Source organism: Mus caroli, unplaced genomic scaffold, assembly GCF_978045245.1.
Source record: "Mus caroli unplaced genomic scaffold, Mus_caroli_1 scaffold_1, whole genome shotgun sequence".
Taxonomy (NCBI): domain Eukaryota; kingdom Metazoa; phylum Chordata; class Mammalia; order Rodentia; family Muridae; genus Mus; species Mus caroli.
In genome coordinates this window covers 71083450-71100979 of record NW_028227256.1, presented here as the reverse complement: position 1 = coordinate 71100979, position 17530 = coordinate 71083450, and the positions used below count along the sequence as shown (strand labels likewise).

Here is a 17530-nt window from a genome sequence, read left to right as displayed (position 1 = left end):
GGGACCTAGGTTCAGGAAACAGTTTTTTTTTTCTCTCTGTCCAGAGGTGTTTTGTTTGCTGGTGGACCTGAAAGGAAGGCAAGATTTCTCCCAGCCTCTAGCTGCAAACAAGGCCCACTGGGGACCTGAGGTTCATATAGCTCTTGCTGCATGGATAGGCTGTGGGGAACAGAAGGTGGCAAAGAGGAGCCCTGGGCTGCAGGCCTGAGCCACTCAGGAATGCTTGAGTTATGGTCGGCTCCTGCCTGCAGGGAGAACCAAGGAAAAAGGAGTTGATGCCCGCAGCAGGAAGGATGCGGGTTAGATATAAGAGGGACCATCCTGACAGTGAGGAAAGACGTTGTTTGGGGGAGACTGTGGAATGCTCTTTCATGGAGGCCTTTCTGCAAAGGAGAGACGTGTTTCGGAGGTTAGAATAAGGGAGACTTCTGTTTGGTGCTCAAGGAGTTGGATCAAAAGTTCTCTTATTGGTCTGTCTTGGGAGGAGTTGGTAGGAAGTCAAGAGTTTTGAGAGTCCCTAGAGGGGAAAAGAATGGGATGACAAGCAGGCCAAGAATTTATTTTCCTTTTAAAAATAACCTCCCCCAGGGACTCCAAGTGGGGCAGGTAAGAGATTTCTGAGCCCTGTGTTGTACCTGTTTTACTGCTGAGCATGTGAGAGAGACTCCGCTGCTGTGCCTCTCACTGGGTGGATTGACAGTTACCTTCGCCATACAGAATGAGGGTGATTGACAGTTATCTTCACTGTACAGAATGAGGGTGAGGCTTGGGCCTCTCTCCTTCTACTCCCAGGTGCCCAGAGCATAGCTAAACAGTGAATGGTTGACCAGTGAGAGGATGTCCGCCGTAAGAGGGGCACAGAGCTGACTCCAGACCTCGACTTACCCTGCTGTCTCGTAGGGAGTCAACAGGAGGGGTGTGTTTGCCCCTTTACTGATGTCCTGAGCTCATGATGAGTCCACAGTCCCCGTGCAAGCTTGCTTTCTGCTGGCGAGGGTCATGTGTCCCCAAACCTTGCAGAAAACAGGAAGCCCTGTTGGTACGAGGGCAATCCAGCCCTGTGATTCATCAGGGGGTGACAGTCCAGCTGTTGGTCCCTATCCCCTGCCCAGGGCAGTTTCCCCTGTGCATCTCTGTCCCAGCCACCCCAGCTGTAAAGAGTGTTTGGACTTTTGTTATCACACCTCTGGAGGCAGCAGGGCCAGACTCTGTTTGGGCCAAGTATTTATCGTCCAGTTGGGAGTGAGGAATGTGGAGTGTTATAACCTTGGCCAGGGGATGGTGGGGAACTGGGCTGGAAACCTGGTCTCTGGGTCTTGTGCATCCCTTGCCCTGTGCCTTCAGAGGCTCCCAGTGCTGCTTGGCCCTCAACGTCTTTCGCCAGCCCTGGCTCAATTGGCCTATTGTCTTCTTCCCTGCTCCTTGCGTGTGCCTGACCCTGATCTTGGCGGCACCGTAAGCTTTGGCTAAGTTGTGGCTTCCAGTTGTTCGAAGCAGCTGTGGTGGCTTCCTTCAAGAGTGGCTGTGGATACATAGCAGATGAAACCCCAGGGGCTATTTATAGCAGGGTGGCCCTGGGGCTTGGAGCCAGGCCCAGGGCCTGAGGAGAGTCAGGGCCTCCTCATCAGAAACCATTGCAATGGGATAGATGAAGTGTTGGCTTTCTGTGTGCCTTGGGGTGGGGAGTTTTGGAACAACTTGGTTTAGAGTTTTGAAAACCAAACACCCCTGGTCCCCGCCTCCCCTGCCCTAGCCTGACTCATGCAACCCTGCGTCCTAGGGCCAGAAATGCTGAGAGATTGAGAATCATTCCTCCAGACAGCCCTGTTTAGTGCCTCCTTGCACTGTGGGTTCTGTTGAGCTCTGAGCAGCCCTGCAGTGGCAGGGTGGTCAGCCTTCCTGAAGCCAGGGGCCCTGACTCTGTACTCGATGGGGAGTTGGACCTCAGAGCCCAACACTCTCTACTTAGGCTCTGTGACCAAGTCCAGGTCAGAGTTTGAGTCCTGCTGCATCATCAAACTCCTAGGGTGAGTCACCACTGTCTTTTGTCTCTGTCCTTGCAAGTACTTTAGCCTTGCTGCCTCCAAGGGGATGCTGTCATTTGGTAGCCAGGAAAGGTGGCTTGGTGGAGCCCAGGAATTCAGGACTGGGGTGCTCAATCTGCGTGCATTAGAGTGGATGGTGGTGGCTGAGGGAGAGGAAAGCAGGTTTTTTTTTGTTTTTTGTTTTTGTTTTTTTTATGAGAAGGGACGGTTGTTCCTTCCCTTCCAGGAATTTCTCTTTCAGTTCTTCTTAATGAGAGAATGACAGCTAAAGTGACAGCAGCCATTGATGAAGTGCCAGCTATTGATTGAGGAGGCTCATCTGCGGGTTTTTTTTTTTGTATGCCCGTATAAACTATTGAGGGCTGCCCTGTCTCACTGTGACATGCTGGTGACATTTTACCAGGTTTTGGATGGCTAAGTGTCCCCCTTGGTTGCCCAGCCGGATGCTGGAGCCTAGAGCCACAGTCTTAATGTCACTCTGCTGCTCTGCAAAGTTTGGGTCACTAACGTGGGTCTGTCCACTGAATTTTATGCCATCGACGTCCTGGACATGGGGGAGGTGAGCTAGGGTAGCTGGCACAGATCCTTAGAAATGTGGGTCCCTGAATTCCCTTTATAAACCACATATGTGTTGCACCATCTCAACGCTTTCCATTGAGCCAGTGACTCAGTGTTGTGACCTTAGAGGAGGGGCAGTGAGAGACAGCAGTGACAGAGGATGCAGGTTCAGGGCTGGCTCGAGTGTAGATATCCTTAGCTTTCTCAGAGCACAGGTAGGTGCTGTCTGTGATCTCTAGCTGAGGTTACTATCATGGTGCCTGGTGGAAGGGCAAGGTGGGCTTCTGCGAACCCAGCCACTGTTGGTAAGTGTGTCTCTGGCGCAGAGGAGCCACTCAGGTGGCTGTATGTCTGATCAGAGATGTTCTCTTTCCATCTGTCTGGGTCTTGCCCACAGCAGGTACTTTTGGCCTTTGGGTTTTTGTGACTGGGTGTTGGGGTGGTAGAGTGGTAGGGATGGAGCGTTGGTCACGGAGGATCTGTGGGTGGCCATGACCCAGCTTCCTCTCTGCTCCTCCCTTCCTGTGCTCTCCATCTCTTGTAATACCATGCATTTCCTCTCTTCCAGGGCTCCATGAGAGTTTCTCCAAGCATACAGCCACAACCACAATCACAGCCTATCAGGTATACTTGGCACATGGGGAAGGGATGGGAAATGGGCATTCTCGTGTCCCATCCTGGATCCTGAGATTGATGCTGTACAGCTGTAGTGAGAGGCCTGGAGTTGGTGGCCCTTTGCCTTCATCATTGTGAGATCCAAACCAGACCTTGAGGTGGACTCTCTATTTCCCCACATTAGCTCATTAGTCCCTGTAATGGCACTGAAGGTTTGTGTATTGGCAAATGAGTTGCTGAGTGTCTGCAGTGACTTGTTCAAGATCATTCACTGCCCAGAAGTGGCCCTCAGGGGGCCACCATCAAGGCCCATGCTGGTTCTGTCTCTTTGTGGATGAGGTCTCTAATGGTGGGAAGTCTTTGCAGAGTGATCATTCTCCACATAGGAAAAGAATACTCAGGAGGACCCCAGGCTTTGCCCACACTCCACCTCCTTCTTCCTTACCTTCACTCTGAGCCTCACAAAATGTGTAAGGATTCCAGTCATGATTTCTGCCTACAGTTCCTATAGATCAAGGTTATTTTAAACACCCACCTCCAACCCCACCCCTTTCACAGTTTGGTAACCTAGAGCTGTGATGTCAGTCATGTCCAGCTGGTGGCACTGTTGTATCTTTGTAGCTTTCTTGGAAGCCATCCTGACAGTGGTAGGTCGCTACCCCAGGATGGCCACCTCTGATTCATGCCTGTCTTGGCCCCTCTCCCTCCCCTGACTCTCAGAGGGAAAGGCTAGAAAGGAATTGTCTGGGTTTATGAGTTTTTCTGAGGGAGGTGCAGGACTTTTAGAGCCAGGACTATGGAGAGTGGAGGACACTCAGGCTACTTTGTATCAATGTTTGTGGTAAATGTGCAGGTGGCTTCTGGCCCCTGGGTAGACCAGTAGTCAGAGCTGTAGCCCAGCTGTTGCTGAGATACAAGAGGGACAGGAGTGATTAGAATTCAAGTCCAACTTTTAACTGGGCAGCTACCCCTGTCATTTCAACAGAGAAGGTTTTCCTTGGCTTCCTTCTCTCTACACCCATCCAAACATCTAGGACCATGTCAACCCTGGTAGAATCTAGATATTTCTAGGCCCCTTGATGTCCCAGGGCTTTTTGTCCCCACCCCAGAGGATCTGCTACTTTAACCTGCTCCAGCCTCAACTCCATACTGCTATATAGTACAGCGAAGGTTAACAAAACAAGAAGTGTTGCCCACTCCTCATGGGAGGAGCACAGCTTAGATGGGGAGGGAGGAGGAGGATGGGGAAGAGCTGTCCCAGCGGGCAACATGGACCCCTCCCTGGAATATAAAGCTTGGCCACTACTGCAGCAAACATCCCACACTCTCTTACTTCTCTGGCCTCTAGGAATGAGGAAGTCCTGGGCCAAGAATGATCTCTGCAGGGAGATCTGGGGACAGAGTGCAGGGGTCAGCCTGCCTTAGGGAGGCTGGAATGCGCCTGGGCTCTGGCTCAGTTCCAGCCATGTGAGCGTATCACCTGAGCTGCCCCTTCCCCAGGGAGGCCTCCTGTCTTCTCAGTTTGAGTGCATGGAGGTGGCCAGGGCTCTGCTCCAGGGTCCCTGGGGAGCGCCATCTTTCCCCATCAGGATCCTTTAAGAAACTTCTGCCTGCCTGACTGGGCTTTAGAAATGGGGCCGGATCCTTGGATTCTGACCTGGGCCCATCCTCTACTCAGTCTCTCTAGAAACATGAGTGTGAGCCGAGCCATGGAAGACAGTTGTGAGCTGGACCTGGTGTATGTCACCGAACGCATCATCGCCGTGTCCTTCCCTAGCACAGCCAATGAAGAGAACTTCCGCAGCAACCTCCGTGAAGTGGCTCAGATGTTGAAGTCCAAGCATGGGGGCAACTACCTGGTGGGTGGGCTTCACCCTTCCTCTTGCTCACTTCCTGTACACCGAGAGTCTCTGCCCACTCCCCATGCCAGCGCCCTTCCCTTCTCTACCCTGGGCATCCTGCAAGGCCCAGGGTTTCACTCTGTCTTAGAGAGAGATGATTCTCGGGAGAGCGTATGCCGTTGAGTGTAGCATCTGGAGCCAGGTGTGTGTTATTGGAGTGTGAAAATGTGTGACCACTTGTGAGTGCATGTGTGTGAGTACGTGTGTGATTTAGAGAATGTGTGAATGTGTCAGTGGGCTGACAAGAAGAGAATAAGGACTCAGGTTCACTTTGCTGTGCCTTCACCACAAGCCAGGTCCTCTGATAGCCTCTTTACCTTCAGAACAGCCCTGGAAAGAGAGGGAGGGAGAGAGAGGGAGGGAGAGAGAGAGAGAGAGAGAGAGAGAGAGAGAGAGAGAGAGAGAGAGAGAGAGAGAGAGAGAGAGAGAGAGAGAGAGAGAGAGTGCTGAAGTCTCTGTGTGGAGCTGCTTCTGTGTAGTTTTGGGAGCCCTATGGCTGGCTAGAGTTACCTGATATTAGGGAGGAGGCTGGCAGAGATTTCCTCTACAGCAGGAAGGTGACTTAGGTCCTTTCTCAAGGGAGTCATAGACTCCCTTGGTGGGGGCTGGGGGGGCTGGACTGCGGTCCCTGAACCCCTGGGTGTTGTCTGCCACATTTAACGGAGCTGGGCTGAAGAGGTTGCACAAGGGTGCTGGGGTTGCTGGAACAAACGACCACACACTATTTGGCTTAAAATGTCAGGAATGTGTTCTAGAGGATAGGCATCTGGGTGTCAGGGAGGCCATGTTCCCCTGAATCCTGGAGAAAACTGCCTTCCTTCTCTCTTTCTCACTCCTGACCTCTCCCAGTACTTCTAGACATTCCCTGGCTTGTGGCCACATGGCTCTATTCACTGCCTCCACCTTCTGGTTATAAGGACATCGGTTGTTCATCTTACGATCACCCTGCATCCAAGAGTGTCTCCTAACAAGATCCCTAAGTACTTGCGAAGGTCCCAGATTCTGTAGTTCTGAGTGGACGAGCATGTTGAAGACCTCTGTAGCAGTCCATCCATCATTTGTGATGAGCATTGTAAAGTGCCTGGCTTTATAAACACCAGAAAGTCCTGGTTCTTACTCTGCCTCCGTGATAGCTGAATGTATGATCTTGGCCATTAGTTTTCCCATCTGCAAAATGGGCGTTGCTGAGGGAGTGAAGCCAACTCTGTGACATTGTTAATGTCATTTAAGTATGTTACTTAATGGTACTGGGAGTATCTGGAGTCCTCTGGCTTCAGGAATGCAGAGTTCTAGGATGTCTGTGTTCTTCCAGAGCCCCCTCCCTCCTGCCCATTCTAGAGTTTGTCTGCTCTCCTCCAGGTATATGACAGCGACTGTCAAACTTGTGGTCGTGAGATAGAGGCGGGCAATTCTGCACAGCACTTTAGGGGGTCAAGAACATGGGAGACAGGGTCGGATTTCGGATATGAGTAGACTCCACGTGGTAGAAGATGGAGAAGCAGTCTTGTTTGGGGATTCGATTCTAAAGCCAGAGAGGGAAGGCCATTATCACTCAGCACCAGTGGGCAGGGCTCCATCCCTTCTCATCCCAAGTTCAGGATGCTCGCTTGCATGGGGGCCTGGCTGAGTGTGGTAGCCTCCACCTTTCCTGAGAACTCACTGCTGATCTTGCTGGCCAACATGTGTGTTGTGGTGGAAACTTCCGTTAGGGGAGAGAGTAACGAAGGTATAGGAGTCCAAGAGCTCATGGCTGGCCTGTGGCTGGGCTCCTGACAACTGGGACAAACTCCCTCTTGCAACATCTTCCCCCTCACTCTTATTGGTCTTTCCCTCTGTCTCTTTCTAGCTATTCAACCTCTCTGAACAGAGGCCTGACATCACCAAGCTGCATGCTAAGGTGAGTCTGTGGCTGTTCTGGGAAGACTGGGCCTAGCCTGGACTAGCCTGGGCTAGCAGGAGAGAGAACAAGTCCCTTCTTATGTTAGTGCCATGACAGTTCCAAGTTCAAGGGTATCTCAGATTGGCAAAATGGACTGTAGTACCAACAACTGAAATTTCACGCAGTGGGTTCTGACCTCATCTGTCCTGGAGAGGGAATACACAGGTTTCTAGGAGTGGGGCTGGGGTTGTGACTTATCTATATGTGCCTGTCCCCAGGGTTTATTTTGCTTGCTAAGTGGGTTTTTAGAGAGGGGACCTTGGCTTCTATTTTGGATTCTGGTGCCTGTCATTATGGGATGTTAAGCAAGCAACAGATTGCTCTGGGCCTCAGATCGTGTGTCTGAAAGTGGACATCTGGCTTAGGCATGCTCTGTGGACCCTGCCAAATAGCAGCTCTTTTCATTTAGTGTTTTGTGAAATTAGAGAGGACTGAAGGAGGCCTTGAGGGCTGAAGGCCACTGGGAAGCCCCACTTCTGCACACTTTAGACTTCTCTCAGAGGGCTGGGAATGGGCAATCTGCGTATCCAAAGGACTGTGAGCATCAGGGGACCCTTTCCTTTTCTGACACCCTGTCAGCCTTGAACTGGCCTTGGAGGGGAGCTGAAGGGCTAGGCTCAGGCCTTTCTGGAAGCTTTGAGATCACAGTCTCATGTTGTAAACCTTGGCACACCCCTGTGAGGACAATAGCTCTGGGAAAGGGACATTGCTTGCCTAAGACCCTACTTTGAGCCTGGGTCCCAGGTCATGCCCTTTGCTTGTTAAGCCTTGCCTGTCAGCAGGACTGGTGGGCAGGACAGGAACAGAGGCCAGGCTGCTGGTGACTGTCCCCATATTGTGCTGACTGGCTTGATGGAGTTCCTAGGCTTTCTTTTTCTTACTTGTGTCTCAATCACAGGTCCTGGAATTCGGCTGGCCTGACCTGCACACACCAGCCCTGGAGAAGATATGCAGTGTCTGTAAGGCCATGGACACCTGGCTCAATGCAGACCCCCACAATGTCGTTGTTCTCCACAACAAGGTCAGAGCAGGGGCTGTCCACGTGCACATGTACCTGTGTGTATACAACTGCATGTGCACACCTGCCCGGGTGTTCAGATAATGTGATTGTGCTCACCCACCCATTTGTGTTTTCCATTCTAGAACATGATAGCTTCTGCCTAAGAGAATACCTCCAACACATGGGGGCAGGGCAGTGACCTATGTGTCTAGCGGTGGAGGGTGCACTGACTTTTCTGACTCCCATCCTCCTGCCTCCCTCCCCAGTGTTCCCCTTTTTGCAGAACAGCACCCTTCTCTCTTACCCTTGGCCCCTAGGCTTTGGGATGGACTTTTGACAGCAGAGCCTCTTTGACCAATGATTGCTTTTTGCCTCTTTCAGGGAAACCGAGGCAGGATTGGGGTTGTCATTGCAGCGTATCTGCACTACAGCAACATTTCAGCCAGGTGAGAGGTCAGCTGTCTTTTAGCCCAGCTTCTGTGCTCTGGTCATTGATGTGGGGACACCCCTCTCCCACCTTGAGGCAAGGAGCTGCCCTCAGATAGAGGAGCAGGATGGATGAGAGGTGCAGGAGCCCCCAGAGATAGACACAGTGTCCTCCAGCTCTGAGGCAGCATGGAAACAGCTGGCAACAAGGAAGAGCATCCCCTCCCAAGTGGAAGACACCCACACAACAGCTTATTCTCCCTCAGCTGCCTTCTGTTCCCTTCAACGATCCAGGAAGGAGTCAGAAAGAGATAACTGCATCAGAATTGGACTCAGGGGACAATCTGGAAGTTACCTCGAGCCCACGGCGGGGATGTCTTTTGGCCTGGGTATTTGGGAGAAAGAACAGGAACCAGCCAGTATGCAGATTCCATTCTGACACCACTCAGCACAGAGGCTGAAGGCTTGTTCATCTAGCATGGCTACCCAGAGGCTACTGTGTCCAGGACCATGTTATAATGGCGCTTGAAAGAATGTAGAGGTTACAGCCCAGGGCCTGCCCTGGAGGACTTCAAATACCAATCAAGTCTCTCAGCAGCATCCATGGTTGTGGCTATGCAAACAGAGACCAGAAGTGACTCGGGCATGTGGCCGGGGGACCTGTGGCTCTAAAGGCATAAAGAATTTCTGTAGGTCTTAGAGAGGAGCTGTGGGTGGAATAAAAGGGACTGGTGACCATAGAGTCAGAGAAGGCTTGGGGACAGTCAGGTAACAGAGAACAATGGCTTTGGTGGCCTTAACGAGGACTTTGCATTTACTCTAAACAGGACTGAAAGTTGTTGGAATACCAGAATTATCTCTGTATGCTGTGTGGAGGGTCTCAGTGGTCCTTGTGTCTGCTGAGTGGACATGTATGCACCCATGGCTGGCAAGCCCTTATGGATATCACCTCATCCAACCTCCTTTAAGCCTTGTTTGATGCGGGGCATGAGGTTTGATGGAAAGGATTACGTCCCCGGAGCCAATTAATAGCAGTCTAGAGATAGGTGCCCAGGCCGCCAGGTTGTAGAGTCCCTGGCTGAGTCCTGTGCCACACAGATTGGAGATGCTTGAGCATGCTCTTCCTGAAGGCTTCTCAGTGTAGCATGTTTTGAGGAGGGGTATGACCTTCCACAGTGACCAGACTTGGGTGAGGGCTGTACAAGCCTGGGGGTTGGGGCTCTGAGGGAGGGGACAAGAGGCCCTTGGGTGTAGGAGTGGGCTTCTTTGACTGTCTTGTGTCTGCCCACAGTGCTGACCAGGCTCTGGACCGGTTTGCAATGAAGAGATTCTATGAGGACAAGATCGTGCCCATTGGCCAGCCATCCCAGAGGAGGTGGGTGCCTGGGACCAGCCCAATCTGTGCTTTCCTGTGGTGGATACTGTGCCTTGTGTACTCTCAGGGGGTGGACAGCTACTTAATTGAGGGTGTGTTAAGCATGGGCATTTAGCCTGCAGTGACACAGGTATGGTGGTGCCCATAGGTTGGGGTGTCAGTTGACTTTGGCAGCCTCTAGCAGAAAACATGCTGTTATGGCATGACTGTAGGGGAGCAAGCCCCCATGTAAGGAAGACACATGCTGCTCTTGGTTGGCCCTAGTGGCAGGGTCATTCCAGCCTCTGGATGAGTACACATACATTGATGTCCCTAATGCCTGCCCTGGGAGGTCATAGATAGCTCTATAAGAGACACCTTCTCTCAGAAGAATTTATAATGTTTTGCTAAGGGCCCCAGCCACACATTCTTACTGGAGTGTCATAATAATAGCCCAGACAGGAAGCAGAACCAGATGGAGTCATTCATTGCCACAGTTGAGGAACTCTGCTGTAGCAGTGGGTATTGGGACATCCAGGCTGACAGAACAGAGTCCCTTCCTTTCCCTAAGGGAGCTGTGGTTCTTTTTAGAGTATAGGCATTAAACAAGTGAAAAAAAAGCCAAATGGAGAGGGGGGAAGAGTTGGAGATGAAGAAGGACAGAGGTTGGAGGAGAATACAGAGAGGTAGAAACAGAGGGATAGGGAGAGAGGGCAGAGTAGAGAGAGAGAGAGAGAGAGAAGACAGGAGAAATGGAATAGAGAAGGAGAAAGAGAAAAAGAAGAGAGAGAAAGAAGGGAAGAAAGAGAAGACCCACTCTGGAGAGTATAGGGGGGTGATGGACAGAACTGGCTGTTTTTATGGAGACAGCCTGGAATCTCTGGTGGAGATGACTTTGAAGCCCTACCTGGGCCACTGATGATATCCAGGGGACCCTTCTTTTACGGATGAGACACTTGAGGTCAGGGTAGAGCCAGGGCCAGGGGCCGCAGTGAGTGGTGGCTGAGCTGGAATGTAGGCAAGAGCTAGGATGCTGGGAGTCAGGGTCAGTTCTGGCACTGCCGCCTGCTACCTTTCAGGGATCTGTCCATAGATGATACCTGTGACATTCAGTGATGTCTGACCCACAGGGTCCATGAGCAGCATCAAGGGTAAACCGGTCCCGGGGAGGCTGCAGTCATAGCAAGCAGCCCAACCCTAGACTGGAGACCTAGAAAGTAGGAATTCTGGTATGGCTGTGTGTGGTGGGCCTGCTAACTGCCTGTGCTGGCTCAACCCCATTCTCACACCAAGGACAAGGCACTAAATCTTTCACACAAGGACGCGTGTGGGCAAGTGCTTGCTTACAAACAGACAGTTGCTGCAGAGGCCAAACCACGACTGCTAGAGTGCCTGGCAGCCAATGGGGCTGGGTCAGAGTAAACGCATGCCAGGGGTAAGGTCTGAATGGGCAGGGTGGAAGTGGGGAGACCTGACCAAGAGTAGGGGGGCTGGGCAGAGCAGGCAGGAAGGCTGGAGGCTAAAGCCTCCCATGGCTTCTGGAGCCCCTAAGGACTTAGCTGTAGATTCCAAGGGCCTTTTCTGCCTCTTTATACTTGAGGATTCCCAACACACATCCATGTGCTCACCTTGCTTATCTGGATAGGAGCTGCAGTCGGTCCTGAGGACTGTTGCCATTGTAGTTGGAAGTCCAAATACAAGTGCACAAGTACTTGCCAGGTACCCAGGAGCCCAGCACCTCCCAACAGCACATCCTCACTGACTACTGGCCTCCTAGAAGCCTTCAGTGAAGGTTGGATACCACTTACCAGCTCCGGGGGGGGGGGTCTGTCATGGGCACAGGACAGCTTGGTCTCAGTCACCTTTGGTCCTGAAGGTTAGTCTACTTATGAGTAAGGATGTGGAACATCCCTGTGCCTCACTGAGGCTTGGAGACGGTGGGCTGAACAGTCGCTGTGATGCCGAGCAGCAGAGACCAAGCTTCCCCTAATGAGAAAGAGAAGAGGTCCAATCCTCCTCACATGCCTGTGTGCAATGCAGTTGTCACGTGAATTTGACTGTGTGCGTTATTCATGTCTGCCAACAGATCCCATGGGCCAGTGCCTGTGTTGGGGGCAGGCCACCTTCTCTACACACATGAGAAAGTGCAGCTGTTGGCTTCCGGAACATTCCCCGCCACTTTCCCTCTGTTCCCTTGTCAGTGGTGCTCACAGGGAACCTGGTAGTTGGACAGGGAAAGCAAGGAGTGAGAGGGAGGGGCTTTGCCTGTGGATCACTCACTCATTGTCACCCGCCCTCGGGACTCATTGTCCCCAGAACACAGACACATCCTGTTGGCCTGGTCAGGAGATCTGATGGAAACCTGCCATTCCAGGTTTCCGGTTTGAGTAACGGGCCAGGGGGGGCTGGACAGGGCCCTGAATAGGAGCTGGCAGTGCCCATCAGATTATCTTGCTAGGGGAGACTGAGATGGCCCCACCCAGGCTCAGGGACTGGGGACTGGAGGAGGGCCTAGGGGCCAAGAGATGGGGGTGGGGAGAGGTCTTCTGGTGTCATAATTAGAGTCTTACCCTCCTGTGGAGCTATTGGCTATTATAGAGTCCCAGGCTGCATTTGATTGGTTTGTCTGGTTCAACCTGGCTCTCTGGAGAATCAGAAAAAGCGGAAATGTCAATCAGCCAGCACCAGAGGACTGACCTGTGGTTTGGAGATGCTTCAAAGTCTAGACTTCCTTCTTTCCTTCCCTCTCCATCCCCTGATTTATGTGATCTTGATGTGTGTCACAACTCTTTCTGGACCTGGCTTTCTGTCTCTGCTGGAAAGAAACAAGGTGGCCCAGTCCTTCTGTTCCGGCAGCAAGATTTTTATTAGAAGAACTGGGAGGTTTCTGGAGCTGCTAATATGACTCAGTCTGTTGACTGCTTAGCATGCAGGAGACCCCAGGTCTAATCTTTAGCAACACACACACACACACACAGCATAAATAAAACCTCCAAAGAAACAAAAAACCCCAAGTACAAACCAGCTTATTTATTACTTATTGGAAGTTAATTATCTCAGATCCCAAGTCAAGAAGTTAATATACAAAATTCCATACGTTTAGGAAGAAATAAAATAAGTATTGTAGTTATCAAACTTTTACTGTTTGCTCTGTGTGTGTGTGTGTGAGAGAGAGAGAGAGAGAGAGAGAGAGAGAGAGAGAGAGAGAGAAAGAGAGGGAGAGGGAGAGAGAGAGAGAGAGAGAGAGAGAGAGAGAAAGAGAGGGAGAGGGAGAGAGAGAGAGAGAGAGAGAGAGAGAGAGAGAGAGAGAGAGAGAGAGAGAGAGAGAGAGAGAGAGAGAGAGAGAGAATATATCAGGGTCTAAGCAAGGTTTGCCTCAGTAAGTTTTTAGGGGTGTTTGCTTGATGCTTGGGCTGGGAATGAGACATGAGAGAGATACTCATGTTCACCACGAGAGGGTGCTAGAGAACGCCAAGTGAGTTCCAGGCTCTGAAATTTGCAGATTTTTTTTTTTTTTTTTCCATCCTGGGGCTCAGCAAGTTTGGAGGCATGCTCTGGCTGGGAAAACTCAACTATCATGTGGCATCTGGGTGGGTGCATGTGTCATGTGTATGGGGGTAGATGGTAGCCTACGGTGGTGTTCTTAAAGAATGGATAAATAATGAATGTATAGAGGGGTAGATAAATATGTGGGTGGATGGATGGATGGATGGATGGATGGATGGATGGATGGGGAGGATGGGTGGGTGACTGGGTGAATGGATATGTGAGTGGGTGGTTGAGTGGATGGGTGGGCGGAGGATGGGCGGATGAGTGGGTAAGGGGATAGGTAGGTAGATGGATGTGTGGAAAGGCTGGTGGGTGGGTGGATACATAGTTGAGCGGGTGGCTGGGTAGATGGCTGGGTGGATGGCTGGGTGGGTGAGTGGATGGCTGGAAGGGACTACACAGTCCCTTCACTAATGACACCTTATTCCTGCGCAGATATGTGCACTACTTCAGTGGCCTACTCTCTGGCTCCATCAAAATGAACAACAAGCCTTTGTTTCTGCATCATGTGATCATGCACGGCATCCCCAACTTTGAGTCTAAAGGAGGTACCTGCCCCATCCCTTCCCTCCAGCCTCTATTTCCTTCTTGGGTGGTAAGCTGTAGAGTCATCTGGGCTTGTGTGGGGCTCTCAGCAGAGCTTAGTGAGCTCAACCCTACTCTGCAATGTCAGGTTGACACCTGGTCATGCCTGGTGGCAGAAGACACTGGAGGAGTGGATGTTTTGCCTATTTAAAATGACTGAGAAGGGAAGTTAGGCTTCCTTTATGTTCATGTTTCCTTCTTTTTATTTCTTTTTCCCTCCTTTCCTTCTTTGTCCCTCCTCCCTCCAACCATTTCTGGTTCTAACCTCACACTCCCCTCCCCTTCTCTGACAGGGTGCCGGCCCTTTCTCCGCATCTACCAAGCCATGCAACCTGTGTACACATCTGGCATTTAGTAAGTGGTCTGTGAAGGAGGATGGGGTGGGTCAGGAGGAAGGGAGAGCTGAGGCTGTTTCCTCAGCAGAGCTCCCTCGTTACCTCTCTCCCTCAGCAACATCCCTGGAGACAGCCAGGCCAGCATCTGTATCACCATTGAACCAGGGCTGCTCTTGAAGGGAGACATCTTGGTGAGCTCTACCCTCCTTCTCAAGTATCCCTTCTCTTGTCCTGTTCCTGACCTACCCTGGGGACATGGGACATTCGACTGTTCCCCTGCAAGTTTGAGTTTAGAACTGTGGGTTCCTGTATCCCTCCCAGACACACATCATCATGATCCAACTTCTTCCCTTGGAGAGAATATTCTTTCCCTAGCTTCATCTTTTGCTCTGGGACATCTTCAGGGAACTGCCACTCAGTGTGAACTGTGACCTTCTAGCTCTAGACTAGTGACAAAGACACTCCGAGTCCTAATGCCAATCCTGCTTGCCATAGTTTAAGGCACATTGCCTTTTTGAATGCCCACCTCTATTCGGGGAACACTGGGAGTGTATTATTCCCCACAACGCCAGACTGTTCCCCTTCTCTTCTGTTCTAGAAGTCTCCCAAAGAGCTCTGAGGTCTTTTTTGGTATTGCTGACCTCTCTCTTGTGGGTTTGGGGTGAGACTTGGGACTCAGCTGATGAAGCCAATCAGGAGGCTCTCTGAGACTTGACTTTCCCCCCTTTTCCCCCTTCTCATCCAGCTGAAGTGTTATCACAAGAAGTTCCGGAGCCCGGCTCGAGACGTCATCTTCCGAGTGCAGTTCCACACCTGTGCCATCCATGACTTGGGGGTTGTTTTTGGGAAGGAAGATCTGGATGAAGCCTTCAAAGGTGGGCTCCCTGATGGGGGCAGGATGGGGTTGCCTCTTCTTGTAGCAGGAGAGGAGCCCAGTGTGAGATGGTGTCGCAGATGCAGGAACCATCTTCTCTGAACCATGTGGTCTGTCCAGTCTCAGGGGTGACAGTGTGAGGGGACTGAAGGAGAATGGGACCAGTCAGGACTTAGGTTGGGGTGGCCTAGGAACGAGACCAAGCCCAGTTCCTTTCTGGTTCCCTGCACCCAGGACCTCTGGGATGTTTGTGCCTCCCACCTTTCTCTATTGCTTGCTCCATATTGTCTTTCTTTTTCTATCTGCCTTGTCCCCTGTAACCACCGGGAGTCAGTTTTCTAGTATTCCCAGGTGTCTTAATATTGGGATCAGTATTAAGTGCTGGAATCAAAGAGAAACATGATGTAGTTTCTGTCGTGATAATGTGAAAATGTCTTGTGGGGCCAGCTGAGGCTGGAAACAAGGATCCCGCAGAGGGGTGCATGTATGAAGGGATGGTGGCAATAAGGAGGAAGAAATTTGGTTAGGGGAGGCTGGAGTCTTCTACCCACTTAAGGCTCTGTCTAAATCATCTTCAGGTCTGGAATACACACACAGACACACACAGACAGACACACACAGACAGACACACACAGACAGACACACACAGACAGATACACACAGACATACACACACAGACAGATACACACAGACATACACACACAGACACAAACAGACAGACACACACACACTCATACAGACAGACAGACACACACACACACAGACACACACACAGATTCATGCTTGCATCCACTTGTACATTCATTCCTTTATTTACCTATTAACACACCATTCATCCATCCACCTTTCATCCATCCACTTGCATATTTGTTCTGTTATCTACACATTGGTCTGTCTGCCTTTTCATCCATCTGTCTGTCATTCATCTATTCATTCATCTATCATCCATCCATCATCTACCCATCCATCCATCCATCCATCCATCCATCCATCCATCCATCCACACACTCACCTGCTAATGCATGCATACATTGTCCACACATACATTCACCATCCACCCATTAGCATACTCACTCACCTAGCCACCCATCCACCAAGCATCATTTGTGTGTTAAAACATGGTAGACATGTTCTAGATCCTGGAGATACAAAGAGAAAACAGTTAAACCCCACCCTTGAGAGTCCATGGTTTCTCAAGACATAAACAAGAGTGAACTGGCGTTCATAGAGATGAATATATGCATAGCATGATGATGTCCCACAGAATAGATGTGATCTTTGTTGGAATCTCTTCCTACAAGGGGTGGTTGGTCATGTAAGCCAGCTGAGGCCCAGGCAGAGTGCATGGAGGAGCCAGTTCAGAGGAGGGATGGCCCTCCTGTGTACTCTGACACGTGGTAAAAAGGTTGTTCTGTGAGAACTCTTTGCATCCAAGCCAGGAGGACTGACATGGAAGGCCTCGTGAGTTTCAGGACAGATTATAATCAGTCTTGAGGGGGAGATGAAGGTGGAGTTGACAAAATCAAAAGGAGGTTGAGGAGAGACAGAGAGAATGAAATGGGGGTGGGTGTTTCCAGTTTCCTCTTGCATGGTGCTAGTCTGGCGAACCATCGAGAATCACCAGACCCACAAACGGAAGCCTTGCCAATATCTGTCCTAGTTAGGGTTACTATTAACGTGATAAAACACCATGGCCAACTTGGGGCTTGCCTTAGTTAAGGTTTTTATTGTTGTGAACAGACTCCATAACCCTGGCAACTCTTATAGAGAACATTTAATTGGGGCTGGCTTACAGATTTAGATGGTCAGTACATTATCAGCAAGGCAGGAACATGGCAGCATCCAGGCAGGCATGTCGCTGGAGGAGCTGAGAGTCTACATCTTGATCGGAAGGCCTCCAGGAGACTATCTTCTAGGCATCTAGGAGGAAGGTCTCCAAGCTCACCCGCAAAGTGACACTCTTCCTCCAACACCACCACACCTCCTAGTAGTGCCACTCTCCGGGCCAGGAATATTCAAACCACCACAGAGCTGGAGGCAAGCTGGGGAGGAAAGGGCTGGTTCAGCTTATCATCATCAGTTCATCATCAAAGAAAGTCAAGACAGGAACTCAAGCAGGGCAAGAACCTGGTGGCAGGAGATGCTGCAGAGGCCATAGAGGGTGCTGCTTACTGGCTTGTTCCTCATGGCTCTCTCAGCCTGCCTTTTCAGGACCACCAGCCCAGAGATGGCACCACCCACAATGGGCTGGGTTCTCCTCCATCAATCACTAATTAAGAAAATTCCCTCCCGGCTTACTTACAGTTCAGTCTTACGGAGGTATTTTCTCAGTTGAAGCTTCCTCTTCTC

At 51.0% G+C, this 17530-nt stretch overlaps 1 protein-coding gene across 19 annotated transcripts in view; it reads left to right on the top strand.

Moving 5' to 3' along the window:
* Positions 1-17530, top strand: part of Tns1 (tensin 1) — a 213544-nt gene that overhangs the window by 123542 nt on the left and 72472 nt on the right. For all 19 annotated transcript variants that reach the window (XM_029474293.2, XM_085838301.1, XM_029474288.2 and 16 more), the window contains 10 exons: positions 3172-3227; positions 4897-5077; positions 6966-7016; positions 7957-8079; positions 8440-8504; positions 9776-9859; positions 13823-13935; positions 14266-14326; positions 14423-14498; positions 15053-15182. In XM_029474293.2, coding sequence (XP_029330153.1) covers positions 3172-3227; positions 4897-5077; positions 6966-7016; positions 7957-8079; positions 8440-8504; positions 9776-9859; positions 13823-13935; positions 14266-14326; positions 14423-14498; positions 15053-15182 — 940 coding nt within the window. The remainder of the gene's footprint in view (positions 1-3171; positions 3228-4896; positions 5078-6965; positions 7017-7956; positions 8080-8439; positions 8505-9775; positions 9860-13822; positions 13936-14265; positions 14327-14422; positions 14499-15052; positions 15183-17530) is intronic.